Raw genomic sequence first — 13,297 nt, 5'->3', positions numbered from 1 at the left:
TATGTGCTGGCTTTGTTCAAGGCTGAGGTTTGCAGATGATTGCTGAGCAAAAAATAAAAATCTCGGGAGATTGAAGCACCAGGACGATCACAAGTACTATTCTCATCAGGAGCTATTGTCAGTGTCCAATTTTAAAAGCGTCCAAGACACCCAGATGCTGTTTGCTGGGGCTACAGCTACACTAATATAGGTTTAGTCTTAAAATGCATCACTTTTTCAATGCTTACGCCTGAAATTCATACCTGGAGAACTTTCAAGCTTCTAAAATATAGACATATAGAAATGCTGCTCATCCCATTAAAAACTCAGGCTTTGCATTTAGTCTGGATTGGCCAAAAATAGCACACACCAATCATGTGTTAAAAACAATTATTCCCAGTTGGCATTTCCATCGCTGCGACTGCCTCATACTCATATTGATGTGTTGGTATGGACAGAGCTAAAACACACAATTTTAAAATGCTGTTTTAAAAGTGTATTCCTGTGGTTGTCGTTCCCGGGGGTATACGATCTAAAATGCAAATGAGAACTTAGACATATATGACCTCTGTCTGACCTGTGTTAATATTATACCAAGGCCCTGCCGCAGTACTTCCTTTACAGCACTCAATACTTTGTACATGAATAGGACTTGTCTCCCCCGTGTACATGAATAGGACTTGTCTCCCCCGTGTCATCCCTGTCTCAATTCTATTCTCTCTCCAACAGAGTAGAGTGGAATGAGCAGTCTTGACGTCCCCTGGGGGAATGTGAGCCGGTTGAAGGTTGAGGCAGCGAGGTGATGGGGGGGATGCAAGCGGGTCTTTGCTGACTGTTGCTGGAGGCCTATCACCAGTAATGGGCTATTGACCCCCCTTGGGGTGGGGGCATGAAGTGACTATTCATCACAGCCACATCCACGTGTCATCAGACTCCCCCTGTCCCCCTCCTCTGCGACCACACAGGCAGATTAGGCATCATGACAAGAGGCACTCACTCGGCAAGGCCAACTCGTTTCATCCTTTCCTTTCTTTTCCTTCCCTCTCCTTTCCTCACTTCTTTCTCCTTCCTTATCTCCTCGCCTCTTCCAAGTTCACCTCCCAGAACCAATCCCATCGCCATGCTGTTTTTCCCCCCCTTCCAGCAGCCATACACAACCTGAACTCTGGGTGCACTCTCCTCTAATCCACAGCTAGTCTTATCTCAGCTGAGGAACAATAGCTACAGAGCACAGCTCAGAACCGCAGCCTGCAGAAAAATAGCTCCACTCCCACAAGGCTGTGGGCCCGTCTGCATCCAACAGCGTCAGCCAAGCAGCCTGTCACTGCCTCACATTAAGTCCTCCTCACTGCGTGTCGGGAAAAGATTCCAGCTTCTGTGTGTTTGACCGTCGTCCAAATGGAATTTCTATTACTGCGGCGCAGTCGACGGCAACGGCAAACGACTAATCACATTTGTACTCGCTGTCGCCTTGTCAGTGTGCTGATCTACTGCTCGTCTTTTTGTTTGTTCACTGCGGAGCTGCGTGAGTTAGCCGTGAGGGCTGTTCTGTGATTCATGTAGGTAGACGGGCACCTTTCCAAGCTGCTGCCGCTCACATTCATCTTCTATTAATGAGCTTTCACCTGTGTCCTAACGAGCTATAATGGCGACTGCGCCCCGCATAGGATCAATGGCAGTGTGTCTCTGCAGTGGACATTTACATAGGTGAAGCATTGCCAGTGAGGTAGGATCAAGTCACAGAGAGTCCCTCAACGATGTTACATTATCTCTTGTTAAACAACAAATCCAGGTAATTACTCATTACTGGATCCCAGACTTTGTTAATCACTGCTCCTTTCAGTGATAACAGGCTGTTTCTGAAAGGTCTACCATGGCTCTAGAGATGGCACTGAGGGTTTCTCCCTAACAGCCTGAAATATCCCGAGAGCCACCACACACTACACCACTGTTACAAATTAACACAACTCTTTGGAAATACTGCACTTATAAAAAAAAAATTAAAAAAAACGTCATTCTTAAAGTAGACATGGGCTACCTCTCTCACTATGCCATGCAACACCAGACACGTTTATGGTTCAATCCCAGGTGATGCCACTAGCGGTTTGGTATTTTTAGTTTTATTGAAATAGCGTGGGCTGAAAACATTTGACCCCCTTGACCTTTCATTCACCACCTGGTGGTTACAAACACAGTGGTTCTGTTTGTAACCAAATACCTGGACAACTAATGACATTCCCATCTGCTGTAAAGCAAATGTTAACATGCTAACACGCTAAACTAAGGTAACATTTACACCTTAACATCATCATGCTAGTTTTATCACTGTGAGCATGTTAGCATGCCTGTCTTAGCATTTACCTCAAAGCCCTGTTGCATTCCGTGTGTGGGGTATGAGTAAAGCCCTGTGGAGGGGAGGTGTACTGTACTGTATATAAATGTACTAAGTCAATCCTATTGCTGTGAAGACAGAAAGCCAGTGACACGAGTAACAGTGATTACATTGAGAACCAAGTGTTGTAATGTTGTCACATGAAAATAATTCGGAAAGCTTCCTCTAATTTAATAGAGGTTTACTGCACATCGAAGCAGTGGGTTGTTATTAATAACGAACCTCAAGTACGTAAGTTACCTAACAGTTGTTTTCATCAGTCGTGAGCCCTCAAGTGATGTGTGTTCATCAACTGAGAGCATTTCACTGCTCTGTATATTTGTTATTCTCCCTGCTCTCTGCCTCTGTGTACGTCTCCCACTCTCTCTTCCCATCATTCTCCTCAACTTCCTGTCGCAGTCTCTCTGTTTATTTCTCCCCCTGTGACAAACTTGCATCACCTGCCTGTCTCTAATTTTCAGTTTTTTCCCCTCCCTTTCTCTAGTCACTGGCTGTTGTTCTTTATCTCTTTCCTTTTCTTTTTTTTATCCATCCCCTCTGACACTTCTTTCTCCTCCTCTCTCTCTCTCTCTCTCTGTCTCTGTTACTTTGTCTGGCTTACTTCCGTCATCACCCGCCTCCTGCTTGTTTTCTGCTTTGTGTAAGTTCTCTCCCTAGACTTACTCTCCTGCTCCAGTATGGGAGTGAATATACATATACATGTCAGAGTGTTATCCAAGACACTCTTCAGCTTCCACTCCCTCAGGCCATCTGTAGGAGCTACAAATCTACACATACATGAGTGCACACACCCACACAGACACAGACACAGACATGCCTTCACTAGGATATTGCATGTGACTGGCTTCATGCAACCTCGTCCATGAGCAAATTAACACATATTTGTGACTTGTTTTGAAATAGCATTTTGTTAGATTTTGTAACATTAGTCCCATACAGACTCCCAGCTCTTTGGTCCTGCCTAAAAGCACCACTCACCATGTGTCATTTGTCTGTCAAGGAGTATGGCCCCTGGTAGAAAAAGCATTTATATGAAAGCACAAACCAAAAATAGTGAAGCAAGACCCAAAATACTCTTCTCTCAGGGCCAAAGCAGGAATAGACCGAGTCTAAGCCCTGGCTTACAGGCTTCCCAAAAGTATATACATGTGTGACAGGCAGGCAGAGGCCTCAGAGTGTACCCACCACAAGCCTGGCACAGTGTGAGCCAGGAGGAAGAAGGAGACAGAGAGAACAAACAGCACGGCCGCTTTTGTTCTGTCTGCAGGAGGCTGATGGAGATGCAGTGGCACACAGAGACACGAGCACAACAGACACATGTCCTCCTTGCAAATGGTCAAACCTGTCACAGTGACAGACAGACGAACAAGAGCCTGACTGGAATAATCTACGTTTATTGATTGTTTGCATTTTTACAAATACAAAACACCAAATGAAGTAAGAAATATTGAAATAGTGTGGGCTGACATTAGCAGAACCACACAATGCTAATTTCTTCCCTTTGTCTTGGCTGCTTTTGTTTCTTCGAAACACCATGAGACATGAAAATGAAATTAGAATTGGGGCGAGACGTGTGCACAAAGCTGACAGCGTTGCTTTGTCTTTGCTTATCGTAACTGCTCTCCCAGAGGTCTTTGGGGAACAGTTGGCAGCGAGAGACTCCTCTCAGGCTCCACTCACGGAAGCGGAGTGACACTCAATAGCAGGCCGCCACGGGTCAAGGAGCAAACACCTTCACTTGTCAGCCAGCTCTTTGACTGACACACAATACCTGTGGGTGGCCCCCGGTATAGCGCAAATCCCCAACTGGCGCCTCGAGATAGACGGTGTTCGCTCCCCTCAGACCTGGCCGCTCAGACAGAGTGAAATTAAAGAAATGTCTCTCTGTTACGTACAGGGCTTGGTTGCAGAGGATTTGTAAATCGAGCCTGCAGTCTTCTTAAATGTGTTGTGTTTTGAACAAGCTTGGCTGCCCATTGTCACAGATGGCTGGCTTTACATTTAAGCATTAGCAGGCGTAAGCAGTTCATAACCAGGGTGTGCGTTGAGCAATTCATTTATCTTAATCAGAAGGCATCTGCTATATCATTTAAGTATTTGTGTAATGTATGTTCAGTTACCTGTTTAACACTCAGTCATTGTGATGCTGTCCGCAGAGATCCGCCTTGTTAATGAGCGGTCAGATCTGGTTTAGAGCCTATATCTTCAAAGCCTGGCCATTGTTTTCCTGGGGTGTTAAGTCAATCACATCTAATCTTTCACTAGTGGACAAGAGATCCCCTCAATGAAATCCAGATATTCACTGTGGCCCTGCTTGTAGAAAAGCCTCTCTGGCTCAGTAGGAGTGGGCGTGTTGCTATCAACCCTAGAGACAGATAAATGAGTTTTCCTGTACGTATTACTGTAGATGCTTTAGCCTTGCAATGAAAGCACGCTTACACACTTGTTTGCTACACCTTGCAAATGTAATCAATTCTACTGGTTGGCAATAAAGGAGAAAGGAGGGCCTGGGAGACTGGAGTGGTTTGGATGGTGAGGGTTAGATGACCTGGTCAGTCCTTTATATGCAGCAGGATGCGGCTGCCAGGTTGGTTGCAGTTAATGTTTTTTGATTTAATCCAGAGCTTTCTTCCTGCCCCTGCACTGCCATGGTAATGTGCCCAGAGGGCTCTTCCTGTAGAAAGTGGAAATGGAGCTTCCTTGGATTTATTGCAAGGAATATATTCCTCTCTCTCCCACAGGATTAATCTCACCAGTTCATGAACCAGAGAGAAAGACGATAACAAAGACTGGCTCTGTCACTTGTTTCAAAGCTTAACGCTTCTCCTCACTGCTTCTTTTTTTTTTTTTTCGCTCACATGTGGAAACCTACATTCAACTGAGGCATGCTTTACAGTTGAGGTTTTATGACAGCCAGTATCCATGTCTTTTCTCATTAGAGAGAAATGCGTCTTTGCTCAAATGCAGCTGTTTGGTTCTCAGCAGTATGCTGCGCTGTCCCCGCACTCATCTTTTTTAGTGGCACTAAACAGATGGTTGTGGTCAGTGCTGCTGCTGCTGCTGCTGCTACATGGCTGCTGAAACTCTGTTGAGAGCAGCATGCTCTTTAATTGTTGCTTAAAATACCTGAAAAACTCAGGACTTAAAAGGAGCATCATGTTTTTTGTAGCAGCAGCATCAAATATTTTTGAATTGTTTTATTCCTGTTGGTGGCATTAAAGATAAATCAAAAAGGTTACTTCCAAACTTTTTAGGGGCATGATTGGAGGGGTTACAAAGGCCAAGTAGGTGAAGGGCAAAAGGCAAAAGAAAGGATGTGCAGCATCTGGACAGGAACTCCCACATCCGGGGAGGGGGCACTACATCAAGGGAGGGTGTGGTGCCTGACCTCTCACCCTAAACAGAGGGGTAGAGGTCAAAGACTGAAGATAGACTGCAGCTGTGTTGCAACATGCAACCCCACTGCCATGCCAATCACTGTAATTTGCCTAGACAGATGTGTCCCCACCCAGTTTACCAAGCATGCCTCAACAGGAGCTGACAAAAAGAAAAGAAGGAAGGACAGAAGGAAACAAGGAAGGAAGGGAGCAAGAATTCAAAACTGAGTTTGGGGGGAAGGCGAGAAGATCATGACTATCTCCACACACAAGGCCTCAGTCTTGGGAGCTGGCAAAGGGAGTCCCAATCCACCGCAGCAGTTTATCGAAGGCAGCATGCCTCCAATTAAAGGGTTCTTCCCTTAAGATTTACCCACCACCTCACTCTCCTGCCTTTTTCAGTCTCTTCTATTTGTTCTTCTGCAGGGGAGGTAGGACCTAATCACACCAGGATCTTGTAATACCAAGTCTTTTAACTGAGATCAAAGACTGCAAGTTTGCCTAATGCGGGATTAAGCTGAGATACGGGACCCTGGCAGCCTCACCTCACTCCACCCCCTCTACCTCCACTTCCACCACCACCACCACCAGCGGCGGGTAACTCCATTAAGGCTCAACGCATTGCTCATTTTTCCGCAAGAGCTCCCTCGGGCTAAGAGGCAATTATGCAGTCGTGTGGCATAATATTTCATTCTCTTCACATTGCATTACCCTATGGTGGTGCTGGCCGCTAACAGCTTCATGCGGCCCAGGAGGAAGGGTGCAGGCTGCTAACAACTTCATATGAGTAGAGGGAGATTGAAGGGGTGGGGAGGGAGGCGGGGGAAAGGGGGAAAGAGGAGAGATCTCAAGGGCACGATGCTTCATTAGGAGTCAGGTCTGTTTCACCTCTCTGCATGGAGAATGAAAGGTTTTGCATGCATCCAAGCTTTGGTGCTGTCAAGTATAGCTTCAGGACACTAAAATTATGAAAATCTAAATATGGGTATGCACTGGATTTGAGATTATTCACATTATGTGCAAGATTTCAAGGAAAAAAGTCATCCGGAAAAACACTGAAGATGATAAATACCACAAGGCTGCTGCAAGTTATTCTGTATTTCTTTGAAATGCAATTTTGAAAGAATTTTTTTGAATCGTATTTAAATTCATCCCTTTGCAGGTTTCTGAAGGGTTGAGGTGTCCTGAAAAAAACGAGTGTATAAATGATATTCATGATTTTATATATGTGGAAAGTATGGACACAGCTTCATCTCAGGATAAATGGGAAAGCTGGAATTGTTTGAAAAAGGGAGAGAAGTGGTGCATATATTTGCAGGTTGCATCAGAAGGACAAAAGATGCAGGTCCCTTTGTGCAACATGTGAAGATTTCTCAACACACACCATTCTGCCCTCATTTGTTTTTCGCCCAACCGTTATGATAGATAAAATCTTCACCATACTGAGAGACAAGTGGCTTTCTGGTCCAACGATTTCTTTTCTGGCAAGTGCTCCCTCTCACCCTCCATGTTCGGATGAGTGGCACATGCTGCAAAGAAGCTGCCTGTCAGAGGTTGTGCTTCAAGCTGTTGAGTAGAACATTTATATATATTTTTTTTTTCAACTACTGTAAAGGAGAAGATATTTTACCCCCCATCTGAGGTTGTAAACTCGCATGGAAATTGACCATTTTGAGGAATTTGACGGTGCCGTAGGCTAATTTTGATCCATGGTCAGATGGTTTATCTGCCAAGCCATTCAATAGTCCATCACATGAGGACCTTTTAGCCTCAGACTTTACTTCTTTGTTCAGGAAGTACTTCAGTAACTGCTAAACTTTAGAGGTCTTATTCGAAAGCAAATAGAAGACTGTTAACATATCAATTTGTCTGCTTAAGGCTTTAAATTCACACAAAGTTGAGTTGGGTGTTCATAAGTTGAAGAGGGAAACGCAGAAGGAAGAAGGAGAGAAAGGAAACTGTCTGTTCACCTCTGTTCTGACAGAGCAGGCATGTGCAGCCTGGGGCAAGGCTGTGCAGAACGCTTGTGTGGTTTCGCTGTATTCAGGGAGGTCACACTGTGTGCTTTTATAGGTGCTCAGCCTCTCAGCACCTCCCCCCGTTATCTCAACTCTGTCTTCCAACTTCCCGTTTCTGTGTTCAGCTCAGGAACCGCAGCCTTAGCCATAGTTTGCTTCATGTCAGAGGCCCATACTTCACCATTCACATATCTCATCAACCTACACAATTCTGCTCCCACAGTGCCGCCACTTGGAGGAGTTTAAACTTGAGATATGAAACGAGGAAGTGCAGAGCGAATGTTTATGTTGTTGACAGGCGTGTGTGTCTGTGAGGACCCGTAGCCATATGTCCTAAGACACATATGCCTGGCGAACTGCTGTTTGTATTGATTTGTGCTATACAGTTTGACTGAGATGCATCATTCCTTTGCAAGTCCACTTTTTGCCAGGCTGTATAGCTCCACTGGACAATTGACAACTTATATCACATACAACACACAACTCACAGGCCTCACATTATTATTATTTTTTTTTAACAGTTTCTTTGATCCTAGTTCACACTTTTGCCCATTATGCATTTATTGTTGTGTTTATTACCAGCCATAAAAACAGAGACTTGCTGAGGTTATAGCTACTTTCCTCAGAGTACATTCAGCTCTAAAGCCTGCATGGTTACATTATTTGTGCACTGTAGTCTACAAACTGATGGCAATGGCTGTGAACAACAAAGCACAAAGCTGAGACTGTGCCCATGAAGACTGTTTTGTCTCCCAGGCTAATCATTTTAAATAACTCCTCACATTCATCATGTCTATATGCCATACACGAAATGTGCAAGTCGGGCCTTATAAAATGTGTTGCTTTAGTGTCTTATAAGTGCATCTGTGGTCATAAATCCTCATTTCTCATATGCTGACAGTGTTCTTCCCCCACTGAGCCATTTCCATCTATAAAGTTTTATTTCAGCGACCTAGCATTAAAGACCAGCCTTTCCTGTTTGTAGAAATACGATCTGGTGGACGTGGGCCTAAGGACGGACCTGTGAGGCAGCTGCCCCTGTACGACACGCCGTACGAGCCAGCCGAGAATGGCGGCGACTCGGACCCTGAGCACTCGCGCTGTCCGAGAGAAAGCCGACTGCCCCAGGATGATGAGCGACCCCCCGAGGAGTATGACCAGCCCTGGGAGTGGAAAAAGGAGAGGATTTCCAAAGCATTTGCAGGTAAAATAATCATCAGTGTAACATCTACAGTAATGCGCAAAAAAAAGAGCCACTGAACCTGATCAGTAACTATTAACAGGAGCTTTGAGGAAAGAAATGCACGGCGTCCTTGCTTTGAAACAGACTGGAAACAAGTTTTGTTTTCATCCTAATAGAAAAGAAAATGCAGTTAACTTACAGTATGAAGGTTTTCAGCTGATGTTACTGTTAGTTATGTCAGTAGCTCAGTTTACGCTCAAATTCAGTTTAGCAATGACTGTATTTCAGTCAGGGTTGCCTTATTTACATTCCAAGCTTTTAACCCTTTTTCATTTGAAACTATTTATTTTCTGCTTAACTAACTCAGGTGTCTGTTTTTCCAGCTCTAACCAATTTGATTATGGCTTCTGCCAGGTTTGCGGGTTCTACTGCTGCTGCTGCCGTTGCTGCTGCTTTAAACTCTGTTGACACTTCTTTTTTCCTCTGTTAAAGCCCTTGCTGAATTAATTTGCAGGTGTCCATTATACTGTTTTGATTCAACTAATGTCTGTTTAAACTAAGTTGACATCTCTGCTGCTCACAGGAAGGCATGATTGGGTGTGCAGGTGCATGTAGGTGCAGGTGTAGTCACTGTGTTTTTGGGAGCTTCAGCATGGCTAACACAGCCATAACATCAAACAGGGCTGTTCCTGGAAAGAATATGGCACCCAAATTTTTAAGAAAACGAAAATACCAAGGCTTTTAAGATGATCAAATAAAATCAGCAACCCATGAATCTATTTTTCATCGCCCGTTTTCTCTTTATATTTTTTTCTTTTTCATCCTTGAACAGCTCTGCTTTGTTATGACTGCATTAGCTACGAGGGCTCTGTAAGTGGCACTGGATCAGGCCCCCACAGAAGAAAGGACTGCACCTCTAAACCCCTCACAGGTACCATTGGAGACGGGGCTGGGGAGTGTCTCTTGTCTGTCTGTAATATATCAATGTGAGATCTGTGACGGTGATGCCTGAACCCTCCTGGTTGCACTGAACCCTGCAGTTTGGGATTTATGTCTCACATAAATCCTGCAGCACCCAGGTTGAATTTGTCTAAAAATTCATGTTACACACATGTTGTGCAGGTTATTAGATGTTTTCAAATTTGATTAATTGTGAAAAGTCAGATCAGAAAACAGTCAGATTGAGAAAAGGTCACCCACTTCAAAGACAAATGACCTTGCTTTAAACATTTTCTGGATTAAAATGACATTATCAGGAAGCCACTGGTGTGACTAGAGTGGACTAATATTGTCACAGCCACTGGTGACGTTCTCCTCAAATCAGTCTTGCAGTGGAAACATGAGTGTGACAAGTGCAATAAGTGCAGAAACACTAAGACGGAGGGTGATGAGGTTTGAGTGTGTGAATTTGTGTCTCCCACCTCAATGGTACTGTGGAAAAAAAATATACACTTTTTAAACATTTTTTCCTTTTCAACCAGTGAACACAAACACCCTGGCTTTTTACTGAGGTACCTTGTGAGTGGTGAACAGTGGATTCAAGGCATCAACTTCAGATAGCATATGTCAACAAAACAAATATTTCAATAACCATGTTTCAGATTTTAGCTCAAGTGTTCTTCTATTATGGAAATATTTATTTGGTTTTGTTTGATTTAAAATTCAGAAAGTCTTAAGTGTGACAGGATAAAGTATTCTGCATGAAAACATCAGCATGACTATAACATCACTAAATGATCCATTACTTTTTTTTAAATTACAGCCGAATAAAAGAAGCCATTAAAAATAAGTACGGCCTAAGGGTTCATTAATCATTAGTAACTGAGTTTTATAGAAGTGTAAATAAAAACCGCACAGAGCGAGGTGCTGAATTAAATAATGCACAAGGAAATTTTCTCTTTTAATATTCTATACTCTTCTTATTAATATCTCCAGATATTTCTCTATTTCATTCATCTTTTCATTTGCCATCTGTGTGTTTTGGCATCACTGCAAATTATTTACACAGCATTGCAACAAAGTATAAATGATTACTATGTGGAGATTGAGAGCACAATTAATCCCTGTTGGTGTAATGCTGGCAGTTGTGCTGATGGACTCACTGGGGATCTGGAGGTGGATCTAATTTTTGTGAAATGTCTCAAACACAAATTCTGTGAGTCATTAATTTCATGATGATAGATGAGCCTTAGGACATCCTAAAAAAAATTATAGCCATAGAATTTGATGCTTTAATTCTTGGAAAAAACCCCAAACCATCAGAATAACACCAGGATAGTTCTTCTTAATCTACAAGGTGAACCATGGTAACAGCTGCAGAGAAACAGAGAGGATGTTGAAGTGAGCGTCACTCTACCATGTTTAAATGTGTGTAAAGTGTCTTATGTGGCATTAAATGGCAGCCAGCTCATGAATCTCATTGGTGCAAGAATGAGAAGAGGCTCAAGAGAGTAGTTAGCGACGCCCTCCATGTGAGGAGAGGAGCACTTTATAGCATCCTACCTCTTACGCTCAAATATAGAATCACTTATCAGTGTGTGAAATGGTTTCTTTAGTTTAGAAGATATGAACATTTAGGAACAGAATAAACAACATGTAAAATGCATTGATGCAGCAGCTCCGATCTACTAATATGCATTTGGATATCAAAGGTCTGTCTGTTCATACATCCTTCTATGTTTTGCTAATTTTTGTCACTTAACTCCCGTTTCTTGTCGACTGTGGTGTTTTCTAGGCACTGAGGTCTTCATAGGAGTCGTGCTGTTCTGCCTCCGCAAGTCATTAGTTAAATAAAGGATGCTTCTTAATCACTTTCCTTCTCTCCCTCATTATTTTTCTGTCAAGCAGCACTCAGAAGAGTTTGGTTAGGATGCTATTTACTAATACATTCTCTCTTTCAACTCCCCCTTTCCACACAGCGTCCTTCTTTTGATGATGATTAATTTAATTTTTATTGGATGTCAGAGTGTTGGCCGGGAATGGAAGAGATACGTCTTTAAGTTGTCTTTCAAAGAATGAAAGCTGCAGACCAAAAAGTACTTTGATTTAATGCACGTCTTCATTCTGTGTTACGCTTAATTCAAGCAGAAATAATTCCCCACTATTTGGAAGACAGAAAAAGGAAGAAAGATGAGAAAGACGTCTCTGGGACAGGCCTTGTCAACATTGGTTTGTTGCCTTTGTAGAGCAGCCCTGGATCCAGACATCAAGAGGCTTAGAGAAAGTTTCCCACCTTTCAAGGTTTGAGCTTGTGTGCCTGCACCCAAGGCTCTGATCTTTGCTACCAGCTTACCTCCAATGTCAAGAAATTATACACTGCTTCAGCATTTAAGTCCACTTGTGAGCTGGTTCTTTAGGACTACTCACAATCTCATAATTCCTGCTTTATAAGTCATTCCTGTATCATCCCTCTTTGGACTCCTATAAGATTCAACTTCAAGTATATTTTAGATTTTGCTAGGTTACCCTGATCTTGCCCTGGAGATTACTATCTTAAACATCTGGCTAAGCAGCTGTTTACTGTTACTTTCGATAAATATCATCCTTTAAATGTTCACATCTCACACAGGCAGGATTGAATTGTCTTGCATCCACGCTCAAAGCAGGGTTACGTACAGTTAATGAAATTTTAGACTGGAGTCATAAGGTCATGGGCTTACCGTTAGAGAAAGAGATGTCTGGACATGTTTGCTTTAGTAGCTGGGGGATCCAGGTTGAGCTTAGATTTCATGGTAGGTTACAAGTATTATATTATATTTTACTCTCTTTAGTTGATCTTGAAACAAGATATTTTGGTTTCTCACAGCAGGGCCATTTTTAGAGACACGATTTCTGAACCTTTTTTAGTTGATGGAGGCCTCTCTGAAAAAGTAGTATACTATATAAATCCTCAGTTTAGCTATTTCGTCTCAGCCACATGGTTGGAAGTGAAACTAAATGCAAATGTTATATTTCCCAAACAGTACTTTGTAAATATGCATTAGATTATGCAAAGGTACTTTTTGATGTAACTCCTTGGAGTCGGGCACTTTTGAGCTGGTTTGACGTGCCTTGACGTTCTCATAACATTTTTGATTTTTGATGTTTGTTTGCTACACATACAGTACAGTAGGTGAGACTACATACAGAAACTGTATGTAGCTATTTACAGGAACTTTTGAGTGATACTATATTTTTCAAAGCCAGTGGCCTATACAATGAATATTAATGATATAGGTGGCAATATGCGGTTAATAGTTGACCTACTGCAGTTGTTCTATGCAGTGGCTGATAGCATTATTGAATTGTTTGACAACATTTTGTGCACCCTCTACTTCACTTCACTGCCATTTGCCAAGTGCTGTAGATA

The 13,297-nt window shown here is 42.9% G+C and overlaps 1 protein-coding gene across 2 annotated transcripts in view; it reads left to right on the top strand.

Moving 5' to 3' along the window:
* The window catches only part of shf (Src homology 2 domain containing F), a 94,773-nt gene that overhangs the window by 58,514 nt on the left and 22,962 nt on the right, over positions 1-13,297 (top strand). The window contains exons 3-4 of one of the 2 annotated variants that reach the window (XM_083969205.1): positions 8,752-8,970; positions 9,782-9,880. In XM_083969205.1, the coding sequence (XP_083825331.1) occupies positions 8,752-8,970; positions 9,782-9,880 (318 nt within the window). The remainder of the gene's footprint in view (positions 1-8,751; positions 8,971-9,781; positions 9,881-13,297) is intronic. The other variant, XM_083969206.1, reaches the window with a different exon arrangement.

This window comes from Trachurus trachurus, assembly GCF_905171665.1.
Source record: "Trachurus trachurus genome assembly, chromosome: 3".
In the NCBI taxonomy this organism is placed as follows: Eukaryota; Metazoa; Chordata; class Actinopteri; order Carangiformes; family Carangidae; genus Trachurus; species Trachurus trachurus.
This window is presented reverse-complemented; position numbering and strand designations above follow the sequence as displayed.